This window comes from Vitis riparia, chromosome 6 (assembly GCF_004353265.1).
Source record: "Vitis riparia cultivar Riparia Gloire de Montpellier isolate 1030 chromosome 6, EGFV_Vit.rip_1.0, whole genome shotgun sequence".
Lineage (NCBI taxonomy): Eukaryota > Viridiplantae > Streptophyta > Magnoliopsida > Vitales > Vitaceae > Vitis > Vitis riparia.
Genome location: NC_048436.1, coordinates 9,085,765 through 9,104,271, shown reverse-complemented (window position 1 = coordinate 9,104,271; position 18,507 = coordinate 9,085,765). Strand labels below are relative to the sequence as shown.

The window sequence follows — 18,507 nt, the reverse complement described above, 5'->3', positions numbered from 1 at the left end:
AAGTAACAAGAAACCTTAACTTAGGAAACATAGCAATACTATTTCCCCATCCAACTTAGCATTCCTTATGATGATACTTCATTTTGCATAAATTAGGTCAACATTACATACAATATTTTGGATAATGGAAACCCACTCCTCTTCACACAACAACATCATTTCCACAAATTTTAAACCTAATCAAACCATTATTGCTACCAAATGTGGAGAGAAGGAGAATGAGTATTATTTGAACGTGTTTCAAACCCAAAACTTTCCTAGTGGTTTGTGAAGCAGTTGGTTCCCAATTGAAACTATTGTTGTCGTTCATGATGTCCTCTCTAGTTAGATCATAACTGAGATATTTAGTCTTTTAATTTTGAACATCTCAACTATGTTTGGTTCTTGAGTGTTGGACATCCAAGCTATATCCGGTCTTTTACGATCAAACACTACAAATTCCAATATATATATTTTTTTGCATTGAAGTGTACTTTGGGGATTTTATCAAAGGGCATTTATGTCTTAAAAAAATTCATTAAAAGGGTGAATACAAAGGGAATTTAAGTGGATGCATTTATAAAATCCCTTAAGGGTTCCAAAGGAGTATTTTTCATTTTGGGCCTTTGGCACATATTCATTACAAAGCCCATAATTATCCCTATATCAAAGCACATTCACCCCACTTCGAGTCCATGGCATCGTTGGCTCCAAATCCCTTCACCCCTCGCGTTTTATAATCCGTCCCCAGTCGTATGTTCCACCCATTCCAAAATTGACCAAATGGAACAACACAGAAATAAACTCCCCTGTGTTGCCAAAAAGCACAGGATACAAAACATACAAAACAAAAACGCTCAATTTCCCTAAACCAAAACAAAACCCTAATTTTGTTACTAATAATTCACATCAGCTCATCTCCCAATGCTGAAACCTCTGATGCTGGCTTTGCAAACTTCACTACTCAACTTGACTTGCTGATCACGTCTTTGCTTTTTTTTTTTTTTTTTTGATCCATTTTCTAGGGTTTATAGATATGAGGTTGTGAAGTGTGAAGTTGTGTACCTTTCGAATTTCTCAATGTCGGACGATATGATCATCCATTTCTCCTCCAACTCTTCAAACCACTCCGATCAGTCTCTGCCCACCAAGATTGCAAAGCTCGAAGCTCGCATGGTCGGCAGAGACCCCTCGGCCGTGCCGGCCACTTCCACGGCGCCGGCAACCTGGTCGTCTGCCTCTGTCTCCTCCAAGTTCGTGCCTGCCGAAAATTTGGCCGAATTGGGGACTTCGAGCGATTCGGATGATGATGTAAGCCAATTTTTTTTTTTTTTCATTTCTTGCTCTATGCAAGCTGCGTTTCTTGGCTTTGCTATTGTTTTGTGGTTCATTGAAATGTCTGGTATTTTTTTTTTTTTTGTGATGTTATAGTTTCACTAAGTAGATCAAATGACGGAAATTAGTTGACTATGGAATTGAGACGACCCTAAGTTATTTGACCTAGTGGCTATGCCAAATATTCACAAGGGTCAGGGTGTGTATTCTACTAGGGTTTAGTTTGTATATTTCGGTAAGAACATTAAAAAGGAGCAACCCCTAACCGTGAATGACATGGAATATGAAAATTGGTTGTATGATGTTTATCGTAGTGACAGCTCCAACATTCTCAAACATTCCAGTTCTACACATTTGTTTTGTTCTTTGAATGGTGTAGCATACATTAGGGCGATTCAATTTTTGTGAGAACCTTAAGCCTCAATAAATTTCGATGGGTCACTTGTGTTGAAGTCTGTAACATTTTGTGCTACAGACATGATTTAATTCTTTTTTCTTTTCCTCCAGCCATTGTGTTTACTGAAATTTTAGTTAACACATTTTATTGATTTGCCCTTTTTTTTTTTTTTTTCAATTTTCTATTTTTATAAAACCACATAAAAATGAATTGATGGAAGGTTTTCCTCCAGAAATTGCTTTTACTAAAATCTTACTTCATGAATATTTTATGGATTTGCCTTCAATTTTAAATTTTTCTATAAATGGATGTTAAAATGAACCAATGCAAAGTTTCTCTCTCTCTTGGGGCCATTTTATGGTTTTAGTTCAGGATTTGCAATTCAAATATTAATCCAATAATGCCCTACCATGATTTGAGTTGGATAAATGTCTTTATCTTAAAGGTAATACATGCTCATTAATCTTCTTTTATTTTTTACTTTTTGGTTGTTCTCTTATCAAAAGATGGGGATAAAGTGGATATTTTATTGAAAATTGTTATTTTCTGGATCTATTATATGTCTGTTGCTTATTGCTTGAAAACATATTGCAATTTCAATATTATTCTTTAAACAAATGATTTGATGCAAACAACCCCACAAAAAGATGTTTGGAAAAAGAATGAATGTTTACTCAATGAGGCTAAACAGTTAAAGATGCCTTCATTCATGAGGAGCACATAGGAAATCCAAAACAATATGAGGATTAATAAATGGCAATATGAATGGCATTGATTATGGGAATGTTTTATTTTAATTTTAGAGTTGTCTGTGAGTTCACACATTTTTAAGAAGGTGGCACTTTCTTTTGGATGAGATGATTTTGTGCTTGTCTGCAAATGTTGATAAAAGTAACATGTTTATGCATTTAGAAGTTTGTGTGCATTATCCTTTTTAGGAAGCTATGTTATTTAGATTTTTTAATTAATTTTGAAATGCTTTTATTTTGCTATTAGATTCTTACATTCTTTCTCCTTGAAAGATTTTTTTTTTTCCTTTTGTTTTGTTTTGTTTTCCAAATTCTACAATTTTTAATCTAGTTCATGTCATTTAACAAAAATGGCTCGTTATTTAACTTCCCTGACTTTGTGAAAATTGTTTGAATTCTATTATGCTAGAATGGAGGGGATTTTCTTATTCAAGCCAACACTCAGAAGCGCCAGAAACTTCAAGAAGATGACTCAACTGTTTTTGAACATGTTGAGGTAGATTTTTCATTCTGTGATTTCATTTGGTTGGAAATTCGAAGCAAATGGTCTCAATCATTGAGTGTCATGTCCAATGCATTTAGTTTCTTTACTTTCATGTTCTTTTCTTTTTTCCCTCTTTTTATTTTTTGGGTATCAGTTCGGATACATCAAATGGATTATTTTTTTTTTTTTGATAGGAAACAACAAAGAAATATATTGATAGAATTAAGAAGTGCAAAAGAAGGATGAAGAAGCCTCCCACAAAAGAAAACTAAACAACAAGAATACAAAAACAATAAGCTAAATGGTAATAACAAAAAACAAACTCTCTTTGCTAGACCACCCCATTGGAGCTACACATTGCTAGCCAATCTAGTTGCTACATATTAAGGGGAATGCCCTTAAAAACCATGGAGTAAGAAGCCCAAAAAGAAGCAAAGAAGTGAATGGTATCCCAAAGATTCTTTGAATTCCTAGCTTTATCCTAAAAAATTCTAGCATTTCTTTCCCGCCACACAACCCAAATTAAAGCAATACACGCAGTTTGCCACAAAACTATGCCTCTCTTGGATTTTCCAAAACCCTTATAATTGATGGTTATCATGTTAGAAATGCTCCTCGGGAGGACCCAAACCATCTTAGCTATTTGAAATAATCTATGCCACAACCCCATTGTCAAAGAATAGTATAAGAAAAGATGATTTGCTGATTCTTCATGCTTCATATACAACTTACAAATGTCAGGACTAAGAGCTTTGTAGGGTCTTCTCACTTGTAGCAAGTCATTAGTATTTACCTTCTTGTGTGCCACCAACCAGACAAAGAACTTGACTTTAAAAAAGACTTGAGAATTCCAAACAAAATTAGTAGGGAAAACTGGAGATAAATCAGAAAGGTTGGACAAGGCTAGAAAAAAAGACTTGACTGTAAATAACCCTGAAGAAGATAAAGACCAGGATCTTGCATCTGAAACCGATGGGGATAAGTGCAAACAATCAAATGAACGCATGAGACTTTCTAATTCTTCTATCTCAGAATCAGAAAGGTTATGACGGAAATTAAAGTTCTAAGAGAAGGGACGAGCAGAACTGAGAATTGAAGATATGAGAATATTTTGAGCTATGACTACTTTAAATAGTCTTGGATATTGGAATCCCAAAGGCTGGTTCCCCCACCACAAGTCTTCCCAAAAGCGAATTCTTTCCTCATCTCCTACCACAAACTGAGTATACTTGGAAAAATCTTGAAAGACTTGTGTTATAGCCTTCTAAGGGCAATGATGTGACCATCTGACTATAGTGTTGGCATCGCAACCATTAGAATGTGTCTCATAAATGCTTAGAATGATCTGATGCCACAGAATTGAACTCTCCTTAGGATACCTCCACAACTATTTCCCTAAAAGATTTTTTTATTGCATATCCTTACTTACCAAAAAAAAAACTATTTCCCTAAAAGAGTGAAATTTCTTAGAGAAATCTTCCCTAACCCCAATCCCCCTTTTGCCTTCGGTTTACACACTATATCCCAACTAATAAGATGATCTCTTTTACATTCCTTAGCCCCTGATCAAAGGAAATCCCTTTGCAATCTCTCAATTTTTGCAGCCATTGAAGCGAGAATCTTGAACAAGGATAGAAAGTAGCTAGGAATGTGGGATAGACATGAGTGGATAAGAGTTATCTTACCTCCAAAAGATAAATAAGCCTTTTTCCACTCGTTTAATCTCTGCAAGATTCTCTCAATCACTGGATCCCAAAAGCCACAAGCCTTTGGATTCCTTCCCAAAGGAAGACCTAAGTAGAGTATAGGCCAATCAGAAACCTTGCAATCAAGCATCAAAGCCAACCTAGAGAGATGATCTTGATCAAGGTTGATGCCATAAAGGTTACTCTTGTCAAGATTGACCTTAAACCCAGAAATTTGCCTAAACACTAACAAAATAAACTTAAGAGTTTGCAGTTCTTCCACACATGTGCTAGAAAAGAAGATGGTGTCATCTGCGAATTGCAGATGGGACACCCTTGTTCTATTCCTACCTACACTGAAGCCCTCCAACATACTTCTCTCCTTAGCTCTCAACAACATCCTATTCAACACATCAACGACGATAGTAAACAGAAAAAGGGATAGAGGATCACCTTGTCTTAATCCTCTAGATGCCTTGACTCACCCTTTAGCATTTCCATTCACTAAAATTGCATAAGAGACCGATGACAAACAACCTCTCATCCAGGTCCTCCATCTAGGACTAAATCCCTTACTATCCAACATATGATCCAAAAAATCCCAACCCACATAGTCATAAGCCTTTTTAAAGTCAATTTTGAAGACAACTCCTTCCTCCCCTGATTGTCTTTTCTCATCCACTATCTCATTGGCTATTAGATCTACATCCAAAAGTTGTCTCCCTAGAACAAAAGCACCTTGAGTAGAATGGATAGTTTCATATAGTACACCTCTTAATCGCCCTGATAAGACTTTAACTATTATCTTGTAGAGACAAGTGATCAAGCTAATAGGTCTAAAGTCTGAAATTTTTTTTGTCTGGCTTTTTTTGGGCATAAGAACTAAGAAGGTAGCATTGGTGCTTTGATTAATTATCCTGCTTCTATGAAACTTTGCGAACACCCTCACTAAGTCCTCCTTGATCACATCCCAACAATATTAAAACACTGCAATGGTAAATCCATCAGGCTCCAACGCCTTATCCCTATCTAATTGAAAAATGATTTTAGAAATCTCTTCTTCAGTAAAAGAGGAATCCAACCTAGAAGCACTCTCTGCTGAGATAGGGGACCGATCTAAGCCTTCTACTCTCCAAGACTCTACAGGAGGACTTGAGTAGAGCTTTTCATAAAATAGTAAGATCTCCTCTGTGATGCTATCAATATTATTCAACACTAAACCTTTTTCATTCTCCAAAAACTTGATGAATTTCCTATTTCGCCTGCCATTAGCCACTTTGTGAAAAAACTTTGAATTGCAATCCCCTTCTTTTACCCATTTCACCTTAGCTTTTTGTCTCCAATGAACCTTCTTTTGCCCATTTGAGAAAAGGGGAACATCAAATGGATTATTTTACTTGTACTTTTTCTTAAGCCTGGTTTAGTTTAGGTAAATAGTGTTTTTTATGTAGACTGTAGTCTTCAAGTAAAAAATAATCGCATAGTAATGCTTTAGGAATATTGAATCAGGCAGTTGCTGATGGAAGGCAGAAGATTGTGGAGACCATGGAAACCAAGGCTGGCTTTGATGTAAATAGGAAAAAACAGGGCCGTGGTAGGGGGCATGCTAGTTCGGGCAGAGGGCGTGGTTCCAGAGCTAGTGATCAGACAAGGGCTCATATTTCTCCTTCAACCATTTCGCCTTCAAATGGTCAGCTTGAGATCTCATGTCATAAGGTATCCTCTAATGAACTGCCTTGATTAATGTTGTTGTTGTTGTTGATGATGAAATTATTTAGTTTAGTATGCAGACTATTGTTTTACTAGATATTGTATATTGGATGAAACCAAGAAGGGCATCACTCTCATATTGTAATTGGGGTAAGTTTGACTGCCATATGGTCCTACCACTTAAGCTGTGGCTCTTGTGTGTGCTGCCAAACCCCCCTCCACACACACACACCACAATTGAAAATGAAAAAAGGAAGTTGCTCAACTGGTCAATTAATTTTTTTATTTTCTATTTTTATTTATTTATTTTTATTTTTATGTTTTTCATAAAAAAATGTTTTTATTTTATTTTATTTAGTTATTTATTTATTTAGTTATTTATTTATTATTATTATTATTATTTTTTATGTTTTTGTAACAAATATGATAAAGTAAAGCTATTGTATATAGAAGAAGAATGGAAAAGGGAGCTGTTGGTTGTGATTAATATGTCATATCACACACTCCACATACCATCTTTGATTGGCAAATAACATACTTACATCTCATATAGTTATGGTATGTTCAAGTACAAACACTTGTCCTTTGTAATTATCTTTTCTAATACTCTATCATCATGGTCATTGTGTGCCTTGGTTGCAAAATATTAAGATGAATCTAATTTGGTGAGGCCACTTCTTTGGGTTTTGTTAAGGCGTGTTTCACCTATTTGGCATTGGACTGTATTACCTATAGAATAACTTGGAGGTAATATTATCCATTTGCTCTAGATGGGAGAGTCTTCTAAAGCTTAGTTTCTTGCCCATTTACTTCTTAGAATGCAGACTTTGAAGTTTTTCTGTGGTTTTTGTTGAGGATGATTGTACCGAAGGAATAAAATATCAATAATGATAATAGCATTGAGTTTTCAACATATGGATATGTCGGTGGAGATATTGATTCAAAAATGAATCTAAAATGACATTCCAATATGTTTTATACATTTCATTGATATTTTCAATTTTGAATTATATATCGCTAACCCAAGATATTTGAGATATGAATATTAAATACTATGATTTTGTCAATGCTAGGTCCTGGATATTGAATTATTATTGGGTCTATGGCATTATTGAAACATTGGCCATCAAGCTATTGATTTATTTCATAAGAGTTGCTTTTCTGTAATTGATTTATAACCTGCCATTGCCTGATGATTTCTTTGCTAAAATAGGGGCTACAACTCTAGAATTTTATGTCATGCATTCCACTCCCTATAAACTACAAAATGTTTTATGCGATATTCTCTCTCTCTATATCTATATATATAGATTTATTTGATAGACTTGTCTTGGTTTTATATTGCTTTATTTACTTCTCTCTTGAGTATATTCTTCTCTTACATGCTTTTGTTTGTCGTGGAAAATTTATTTTTCTTTTAAAATTGTACATCATTTATACTTTGAGTTAATTAATGATTAATAAAATGGCATTGTTCTTTCTTATGTTTTATGTCATCTATGGTTAGTGCACTGAATGCAATTAAGGACGTCCTCTATATACTAATTGATATATAGTGTGATGGAATGATACAATGATAGCACTAACAATAGAACTCTATAACAAAACAGAAAATTACTATTTATTTATTTTTTTGATAGGTAAATAAGAATAGTATTAAAAGAAAGAAAGCATATATGTCGTATACGAAGAAAAAAGGACAAAAAGGCGTGAAGACACAAAAACCCGCTATCGCACCCTATCGTGAGCTTACCCAATCCACAAAGTCTAATAATGGTAAAGATCTACCCTCAATGTACAATCTAACCCAATCCCAAAATAGATACAAAAAAGAATTTTTAATTGTTTGATCCGTGCTTTCAAAGTTGTCAAAAGCCCTCTTATTTCTCTCCTGCCATAAAGCCTAAAACATACACAACGGATCAACTTTCCAAGCCTTCTTCCTCATTTTACCCACAAAGGACTTGTGCCAACTCAGAAGGACTTCTCTAATTGAACAATTCAACACCCACTAAATGCCAAAAGGTGCAAAGATCAACTACCACAACAAACGAGTTTTTGAACAATGGATGAGAATATGGTCTCTAGTTTCTTTTTTTTTCCTTACACCAGTAACATCTATTAGGAATCCTCCAACCTCTCTTTTTGAGTTGATCTAAAGTCAAAATCTTGGCCTAAGTTGCTTCCCAAGCAAAGAAGCTAATTCTTGGGGGCATCCAAGAATTCCAAACAATTCCAAACAATACCATGGGGTTCCACTCTCTTATCGGCCAAGGAGGAGTAGGACTTAACAGAGAAAGCACCATCCTTCGTAGGCAACCATACCATGACATCATCGCATAAAATTACTATTTATATCCAAATGTTCTGCAACAATGTCATACAACCAAGGATGAAAATATTGGTAATCACGGATATATCGGTACTTTGATTTTACAGATATATCAGAAATATCAGAGAAATATCAATGGATATTTTTTCACAAATATTGGTGGAGCAAAAATGATTCAAAATTCATAAGAATGCTTGGAAAACTCTAAAAAAAATGATAAAATAAGCAAAAATACACATTTTAAAGTTATTTTGTAGGTGTAATTGACATAGATATGATCAAGAAGAAAAACATCGATAGGCAGAGATATATCGATAGATTCGATACTTGGATTTTAAAAATAATAAATATGAATTTTGGAAGTGTATAAAGTTGGAAGATCGATGTGGTACCATCATATTATTGGATGAAGGGAGCCCATCTTGTTGAAGACAATATTTATTTAGAAATTTTTAAAATACTTTTATTAAAACATGTTTAGTTACATTTTAAATGAAAAATTAAATTAATTTATATAAAATATTTTATTTGAGATTTAATTTCTAAAATTTTATTAAAAATATGTGGTAGCAACTTTTTCTATTAACATTAATTCATTTAAATAATTAAAATTATTAATAATTTATCTTATCAAATTAATTTTAATTTATAAAATATTAGAGCTTTCTTAATTTTTTATATTATAGCAATTTTTTTGGGTAAAATTATATTTTTAATATTTTAAAATAAAAACATTTAAAATTTAAATAAAATTGAAAGGAAAAATATAAAAAAAATTTAAGAGTGAAGTGATAATAATTTTTAAAAATAGGATTAATGGGATAAATATGAAAAGTGTTAAAAATAAAAGGATAATATAAAAACATGGGTGAAATTTTGGCCATTGGATTGTCAAAAATTCAAATTTGGAAAATTTCAATTTTTTCAAAAAAACCCCCAAAAAATCGCCTATTTTTCGGGGATTTTTTTCCGTTCTCTCCAGTTGCTCCGCGCGTCGCTCCACTTGCGATTTTATCGCCAATTTATCGATTCCAGACTGATATATTGCTGATATTTTGGCGATTTTCCCGATATTCCTCCCGTTTGATAATTGGTGCTCAAAATTGTTTCGTGGTTGTCCGATATCCGATATATCGGCAAAATATCGCTGATAAAAACCGAAATTTCAATCCATGCATACAACAGTGTGGGACAACTCACTTGCAGCTGAGTTTTTACCTACTTCGTGTTTCTCAATTACAAATGTGGATGGATACCATTGTTAGTTAGCTATCAATACATATCAAGCAATAAATTTGGCATAGTAATGTGCCCATCTAAGAATGAAAATGGAGGCATCTTTTCTGCCCTCTTGCCACATTGCAGAAGAAGTTTCATCCAAACAGGATTGCAAAGAATCCTATGAATGACATTTCCTGATTGTACAGGAAAGGTAATTGAATGAAATTTATAATGTATCATTTTTTAGATTGCATAAGGGAAGGTAGTAGTTTATTAACTGTAACTGTATAGCCTGCCTAATATGAATTCTGAACAATTTTTAGTGGTTCCTTAAATTTTTTAATGACTAGTTCCTAACACTTTATTTTTTCTTTCTTCTTTTTTAAGAAAAATGTTAGCAATTGCTCTTATGAAAAACACCATTATCAGCCATTGTGGTCATAAAAGATTTACTAATTAGTTTTGTGTATGTTGTTTGTGATTGAGTCATAAAATCTTCTTGTGATACTATTTCATCATTTCTTCTCGGAAATTCTTCCTATCACCTAGTGTTGCTTATGAAAAAAGTTTTCTCCTACATATCCTCTGAATCACCCTAATCTTGACTCTATGTGTGTGTGTGTATTTCTATCTGTCCATTCTTCTTCTTTTCCTTTCTTGCCCTTTGGCCTAATCTGTATGCTCCGTGTGTACTTTTATGCACCTTTTTGCAAGCGTCTTTAATATACTTTCTATTTACCTATCAAAAAAAAAAATTTCATAGTATTGTTCCTGTGTTTCAGATTTAACCAGTTGGTACATTAAGAATCTGTTAGTTGCTGCTAGATTGCCAAATTTGCTAACAGGTTGCAGAAGGGTTGTTTACCTTAGAAACTCTGACAAAAGCTTAGAGTTATGGCACACCATTTTTCACTTCTGAGCTTTGGGGGACAAAAATTGATGTCAGAGGTTTTTTGTTTTGGATTTCCTGTGTTTCTTTTAACTGGTATATATATTTAGGAAAAAGAACAGAATGAATTGATTGGTTTGCCCCATTTTTCTGTTCCCATCTTTGTTTCTTCTTTTTTCTTTTGGCCTTTTCTATTTATTTGTATGTTTTAGTGTTTTCTTTTACACATCTGAGAACATGGGAATTGATTTGGAACTTTATATTGTTTTACCTTCTTGCCACATTGTTTCTTTAATTTTTATTTTCTTCTCATTTTATATTTCAAGGGTATTTAATTTAATTTCTTGCCCTGGTAAATATAATGATTTGTAGATTATGGATATGGATGTTTTTTTAGTTATTTATTTATTGGATAAAGGATTCATCTCATCATGAAGAGAATAGGGAAGTAACATATGTCTCTCAAGATATTGTCTCATCTAATGAGAATTAAGCAATGTGTAATCAATTCAATGACCATACATTGAAAAATGAGGGGGAAAAAAATGCTCGATGCAGCTGTCTTTATGAAGGAGATAGTAGCCATTCTCAAGTTTTGGCGGTGAAGCTAAGTGGATTAGAAGTACTGCTATCCAAGTAGTTGGCTTTCTACAGAAGAGGGAGCTGCGGGGGCTGCTGCTCCACCACCACCCCCACCCCCCATAGAATTTATTTTCCTTCCTTTTTCTGTTCTTTTTGTTAAGGAATAAAACTATTTTCCTTTTTTAAATAAAAATTATAAAAGGGTTTTAGAATAAAAAGTTGGCTAGAATGGGTTTCATTAAGCTACGTGCAGATTATTTGCTATTTTTATTCAGAAGTGGAACTTATAATTATGCAGATGCCAAGCATCATGGCAACTGGCTAGTTTGTGGGCTTCATCTTCTTCTTCCTCTTATTTATATATTTATTTTTTGTTTGGCATCATGGCCTGATGGAGCTTTGGTATCAGGTGTCATACTAGGAAAAATTCTTCCTTGGACCTTATTTAGGGTATTTGGAAACAAAATGAAATTAGACAATTACCGAATGCATGCTCGACTACTGTATTTGTGATTGTATTGCATTTTGATAAAATCATTATCCGTCTTGGAAACTTCAAGGACTTGTAAAGGGTTGCACATTTATGTTTTTTTAAATTTGTATAATAATATTAATATCAATCCATTTGGTAAAAAAGTTATATCTGTTGTTATATCTGCTGTGCTTCCTTTAATGGCTGGCTGCTTTGATGTACTTATTGTGTAGGACAATAGGTCCAAAGAGCAGTTTGGGAATGACGATCGCTCTTCATTAGAGGTATGGTTTATGATAAATTTTTAGTTTTGGATTTTAAGGGAAATCTACCTTGTTAGACCATAAAGGATAGGGAACTTCTTCTTCTTCTTCTTCTTCTTCTTCGTGTGAATTTTCACTTGTTTTTGACGCACATGCACACACACTCGTGTGACTTTTCATTTTTTGTGACACACCCACAGATCTTTATACTGCATCAGATACTTTTGCTTAGAGGTACAGATAGCTTTTGATGTTTCATAATTCCATTTCTTCTTTGTCAACTAAAATTAGGATGTTGCATCTTTACGTGCAAAGATTACAGCATTGGAGGAGGACCTGCAGAAATCACGTCAAGAGTCCTCTCATTATCAACAACTTTGCCACCAGCTTGAAAAGGTAATTACATTTGAGTTTCAGGTAGAGTCACTTCTGTTCATTTGTAATGTCTGATCCTTCTTGTTATTGTGATTTGTGCAGGAATTGAAGGACCTAAAAGATCATGAACAGCAGATGAAGCCAAAGGTATTGTTTCTGATGCTTTGTTTTTGTTCTTAATAATAAGATGAAGGGATGTTATTTTACATGGTCTATAAATTGGTCTTCACTTCAAGAGCATATTCAGGGTACATATTTGAGTATTGGTTGATTTATTGAACTATATTTTTAATTGCTCTTAAGCTTTGTCAAACTAGCTGAAGCAATCCTCAAGCCTGTAGATTCTTTTGTGGTTAAGTGCTGGACAAATCATTTGTAGTAGTGCCTTTTCCATAAAATGTAGCATGCATGTGTGAGTAAGAGAGAAAAACACACCCATACCATTCCCCATTCCTTGGAAAAGTACTGTTTGCACTTGTAAACAGTATGGATTTTGTGGGGGAAGTGGAGCAAGTAGAATCATTTGGTTCAGAGTTTCGTATTGAATGGGTCAACCTCTGTTAATTCATTGAGGGATTCCGTTGTTGCTGTTATTGTTGTGTTGTGTCTTTATTTTTATTTATTTATTTATTTTATTATTATCAATTTTTTTTTTGAAAAAGGATCCTTTTAGAGACATTTAAAGGTTTGCATGTGTACTTTTTGTCCTCTTTAGGGTGATGATGGGGAGGGGGAGTAAGAGGAGGTGATAAGGAAGTTTGGAGAAGAAATTTTCCTGTTAACTTGAGTGATTGTGTGCTTGGCTTAGGAAAAGGAGCTTTAAGGATTTAGAATCGATTGAATCTCAACAAGGCTATCATTGTGGGGAAATTATATGAGGAAGAGGGTCACAGGTGTTTAGAGAAGAGAGGCAATAGCTGCTATCATGCAAAGCCATTTGAAACAAGGAGGATGAATTTATTGTTTGATCTATCTGTAATTCTAGGGGTGATGGGCTTAGAAGTAAATTTGGTTTAGTTATTTAGTGTTGTAAAGTCCTCTCAAGGGTCAACTTCTATATCTCTTGGTGATTGCTGCTAATTGAGAAGCCAAAGTGGCAGATATTGAATTGTGGAAGGTGGTCAAGGTCACTGGAATCCAAGGTCTATTAGAAGGTTCTATAATTGGATTTTGGACTTTGCATTATTGTTGTGATCTTGTATTCTAGATGTTGTTCTTCTTGTATTCTAGAAGTTATGAATAGGTGGATGTTCTTTAGTAAAATCCTACTGTAAGGATTTGGGTTCAGATCATTGTTTGACTTTCCCGCATAGAAGGTTTGGAAGGCACCCCACCAAAATTTGGTTTCTTTGTTTGGGAGGGAATTCTCAATTTGAAAATGAGACAAAGCCTACTGGGTCAAATTCCTCCTCCCCCACATGCCTCTGACAATGCTCCAGTGATCCCTATCATCTGGGAAGATGAAGCCTTTTTCAGAGTACTCACTTCCTTGGTGACAGTAGCAGGTGGATAGTACTCCCAAACTTCAATTTTTCTTGTTTGTAGAACCTCTGGACTGCCCCTTTTTCTGAGGCCTTCATTAGCTCTATTAGGTTTTGAGACAATGTTCGTGTCAAAATAATATAATTGTGGCTCTTCAAACTTATAATATTTTAGCAGTTTTCAAAATATGAACTATGACTAATATTAAATAATGTGTTGCAAAAAATTATTAGGACAGTGATAGAATGGCAGAAATTACTATTACTTCAGGAGAAATAGTAAAAAACCTACAAAACCTGTAAAGTTCCCTTGTTGAACTCAAAATAAACTGCTTTTTCTCTCCTTTTTTTTTTCATCCTTAATTTATGGTATAATTTTCTCAATAATTACCATTCCTTTCCCCCCTATATATCTACTTCCATTACATTTCCTTTTTCAAAAAAGAAAACATCCAGTTCTTTCTCTTGTGGGTCATGGAGGAGGATATTCATTAGACAATCGTGACTTTAACTTGAGTTTAATATATTTATGCTTGTTATCAATACATGCAAGTCTTGGTGGATGTGCAGACTGGTTTTGAGAAACTTCTGTCACTTTTATGTCCCAAGTTGGTAAATGGGTAGTTTTCAATGATTTTACATGTGCTGAGTTCTTTTTTACTACTATTTCTGTTTTCAATAAAGGGGAAAACCCAGAAAAATAAAACTGAAAAGCATTAGGGTGTCGTGGGGTGAAACTTGGAAACAAGTCCGCAACTGTAGTTATTATGGTAGAGATGAAAAAAAATCAGCGCTGCTACTCAAACAATTGAATTTTATTATTTCTGTGATTTTTTGTCAGACACCAGCAAGATTCAATTCTTTTTAGATGAAATGACTGAAAAATCATCAAATAGGAATGTTTCTTTATTATCACTACCTCCATACAGACTGAAGAACACTCAATGAGTGGCTCCATTAACTGGGAGGCTTGGTTAGTCGCTCATTTGTTGCTGGTTGAGATTCTTTAAATCTGTTCTAGTCTGAGGCAATAACTTCTCTTCTATTCCACCATGATCTGGTCAGTTTCCACAAATATAGATGAATTCTAGAAGAGTATTTGGGAGTGCAATCTAGGCACTCTCACCCCATTACTTAATTAGCAATAAATGAGGCATGTCTGTTAGCTTTTTAAAACAAAGAATTTCAACTAACACTTCATTTTCATATGGTATTAACCATGCTGCTATAATTATTGTCTTCATGGTTCTGAATATTTTTATGAGCTGTTGAACATTCTTGTGCATGTCAAGTCTACTAATTGTGGGTTGTGCCATTGTCCTCATAATTCCAATTTTGGTTTTCTACCCTGATGCAGAGAATGAAAATAATGTCTGATTTGCTGATATCGGTTTCAAAAGCTGAGAGACAAGAAGCAAGGATGAAAGTACGGCAGGATTCTTTGAGACTTGGCAATGTGGGCGTAATCAGGTGCCATATTCATTTGGTTCACTTTTTGGTGTAGATGCTTAGCATGAATCTTTTATGCCCAAGAATTGTGAGAGGAAAGGAAAGAGCAAAAAGGAACTGAAAAAGAAAGAGTGAAAGTGAGTACTCAATGGTGTTAGGTTATAGAAACAAAATTAGGACGATATTGACCTATTGAAACTTTAATTATTTTTTGATAATAATTTATATTGCATATTATAGACAAATATGAACCAATTATACAGACAAATATGAACTTATAAAAATGCTCGACTGTATTAGGAGCTATTTTCAAGGAGAATTTGTTATGATAAGTTTGGTTGGTGGGCCTAAAAATAAGGGATAGTTATCTCTTATTTTTAAATTAGTTTTCTATTCAAGTTAGGGTAACTAGTGTAACAAATCCTAGTCCTAGACGTCTGTAAAGTCTATGCTGTAGCAGTTGTATTTATTTATTCATATCCATAAAAATTTAAGTTTTTTCCATAGTTTTCATGTTACTGGAGCCACCTCTAATCCTAGGCATCTATTATTTGTTATTTGTTTTTTTGTTTTCCCTTTTTTGTGTCTTTTCTCTTTTAAAGTTTTCTATGTAATCATATTTGGAGTGACTGAAGAAGAGATGTTCAAAAGCAATTCTAACAGTTGATTCAACAATCTGTTCATGAAACCCCGGCACTTTAGATCACAACACAAACTGAATGGGCAGAATTATTTACAGTAGTCCCAATCTGTGAAGATATTTGTTTGTGGGAAGGAGATGTTTGGATATCTCACTGGTTCCACAAAGCCACCCAAACAGGAGAATGCGATGGTCTTTCATACATGGAATGCAGAGAATTCCATGGTTATGGCATGACTGGTTTATACTCAATGGAACCTGATATTGGTCAAATGTACCTTATCAACAACGAAAGGGGTGTGGGATGCTGTTGCTGAGACCTATTCTGGTGTGGGAAACTCGGCTCAATTATTTGAGATTAGAACTTGAATTCGTAGATGAAATAGGGGATCCAAAGCATGACCAAGAACTAGACCAGCACTGTGATGCTGAATGGGAGTGCACTATGATAGTGCTTGAGACAACAGGATGCATGGAAAAGAGAGGGTTTTTGAGTTCCATGTAGGCCTTAACTATAAATTAGATGAAGCTAGGGTGAGAGTTATTGACAAGAAACCTTTTCCTTTCTATTTGTGAAGTATTTGCCTATATTAGGAGCAAAGAGAGGAGGAATGTGATGATGGATGGTGAACAAGTCTATCAATCAATGGAGAGCTCTACTTTGATTTCTGCAGTGCCTGAGAATGCCTTGACAAGTGGACAGAAGGCTCTCAAGAAGGCTAAAGAAAGGAGAAACAGTTTGGTGCAACTATTGCAACAAGCCAAGGTTTGCCAAAGAGAATGCTGGAAGCTTCATGGCAAGCCTGCAAATCTGAAGAACATGATGTTTTCTGATAAGAATAATTGTACTTTCTTGGCAGCAGGTGGTGGACATTAACTGACGAACTTTGGAGGACCAGATTTTTAGCTTTTCATGATAGAACAATTAAAGCTACAGCACAGGTTTTTGAACCAGTCCAAAAATGACTCAAATCCAACACCCTCTTATTCTCTAGCCTAGCAAGGTAATTTCTTGATACCTTAAGTGTTCATTCTGGAACTAAAACTCCCTACATCATTGATTTAGGCAGAGTTTTTATACGTGAAAGTGTAAGGCATAGCGTTTTTGTTCTTGTGAGGCAAGGTGTAAGCCTCAAAGTATTAAGGTGTAAGCCTTTTGAGACCCTAATTTTTGTCAAGGATGTACACCTTTCTAGAGTTCAATTTTTTCCACAATGCCTCAAGCGATTTTGCCACACCTTGCCCTGAGATGTGCTTCATGGCACACCTAAAAAATGCCGTTGAAATCCTTGGATTAAGGAGCAGCAGATAATATGCCAAGTCTTTCAAATTTATTCTCTCAATATATTCCATGTTTTGGTTGTCAAAAAGTAAGATTTGCCGATGATCTTTTTCCTTAATTGTAGGAAAGGGTTCTATCCTTATTTCAAAAAATCTAATGCTTTATTTGGTTCTTCATGTCCCTAATCTCTCTTGCAATCTTTTTTCTATTAGCAAGTTTTCCAAAGATTATCATTGTGTTATTAAATTTTTCCTACTAGCTGTGAATTCCCAGACTTGAATTTGGGGAAGAGGATTAACAGTGCTGGGGAGGTGAATGGGTTCTGCCTCTTTGATGATAATGCTACTCTAGAAGGACAAGCTCAAGTAGTGAATAACTCTTCTTCTCAATCTAGTGAGGGTGTAATCATGTTATGGCATTGTGCGGGGGATCAACCTAAAGTTTTTGCACACTTCTTGGGAGAAACCTTATGACTTGTAGCAAGTAGTTGTTATTAAGAGTAGTGTAGAAGTTGAGTTTCGAGTTGTGGCACATGAGATGTGTAAACATCTTAGGCTGAAAAAACTCTTGGAAGAGTTAAAGATATGGGTGGAGGCTCCTATGAGAATGTACTATTGGAACAAGGCAACCATAACATCGCTTATACTCTAGGACAACACACAAGACAAAACATGTGGAGATTGATCTACCATTCATAAAGGAAATGATGGAAAATGGACTTATTTGCATGCCTTTCATTCCAACAAAGGAACAAGCGGATGTATTCACCAAAGGACTACCTAAACCAACATTTAAGTCTTTAACTAACAAACTGGTTTGATTGATATCTTCTAGTTTGAGGGGGGATGTTAAGATGTTTGACTGTTTTCAGAGCTATTTTCTAGGCGAATTTGTTGTGATAAGTCTAGTTGGTACACCTACAAATCAAGGATAGTTATCTCCTATTTTAAATTACTTTCCTATTCAAATTGGATAACTGATAACCATTTTCTATATGTTTGTAATATATATATTTTGCATCAACTGTATTCATTTATTCATATCAATAAAACTAAGTTTTTCCCCAATCTGTTTTCAAAACTGTAATCATAGAGTTCTGTGACCTGTATTTTAAAATTGCCAATGACATGTGAACTAGCATAGCGAATGTATGATTTTTCATGTGAATAAAGAATCACAACT

At 34.5% G+C, this 18,507-nt stretch overlaps 1 protein-coding gene across 5 annotated transcripts in view; it reads left to right on the top strand.

Moving 5' to 3' along the window:
- Window positions 1-668: 668 nt before the first annotated feature.
- The window catches only part of LOC117915672 (serine/threonine-protein kinase TOUSLED), a 48,556-nt gene continuing 30,717 nt past the window's right edge, over window positions 669-18,507 (top strand). Inside the window, exons 1-7 of one of the 5 annotated variants that reach the window (XR_004651432.1) lie at window positions 669-1,290; window positions 2,870-2,956; window positions 6,139-6,345; window positions 12,069-12,119; window positions 12,390-12,494; window positions 12,576-12,620; window positions 15,312-15,424. Coding sequence is in view for 4 of the 5 variants with exons in the window: in XM_034831302.1 (XP_034687193.1) it covers window positions 1,060-1,290; window positions 2,870-2,956; window positions 6,139-6,345; window positions 12,069-12,119; window positions 12,390-12,494; window positions 12,576-12,620; window positions 15,312-15,424 (839 nt within the window). In the remaining variant the exon portion in view is untranslated. Of the gene's footprint in view, window positions 1,291-2,869; window positions 2,957-6,138; window positions 6,346-12,068; window positions 12,120-12,389; window positions 12,495-12,575; window positions 12,621-15,311; window positions 15,425-18,507 lie in introns of those variants that run through there. The other 4 variants (XM_034831302.1, XM_034831301.1, XM_034831300.1 and 1 more) reach the window with 4 other exon arrangements.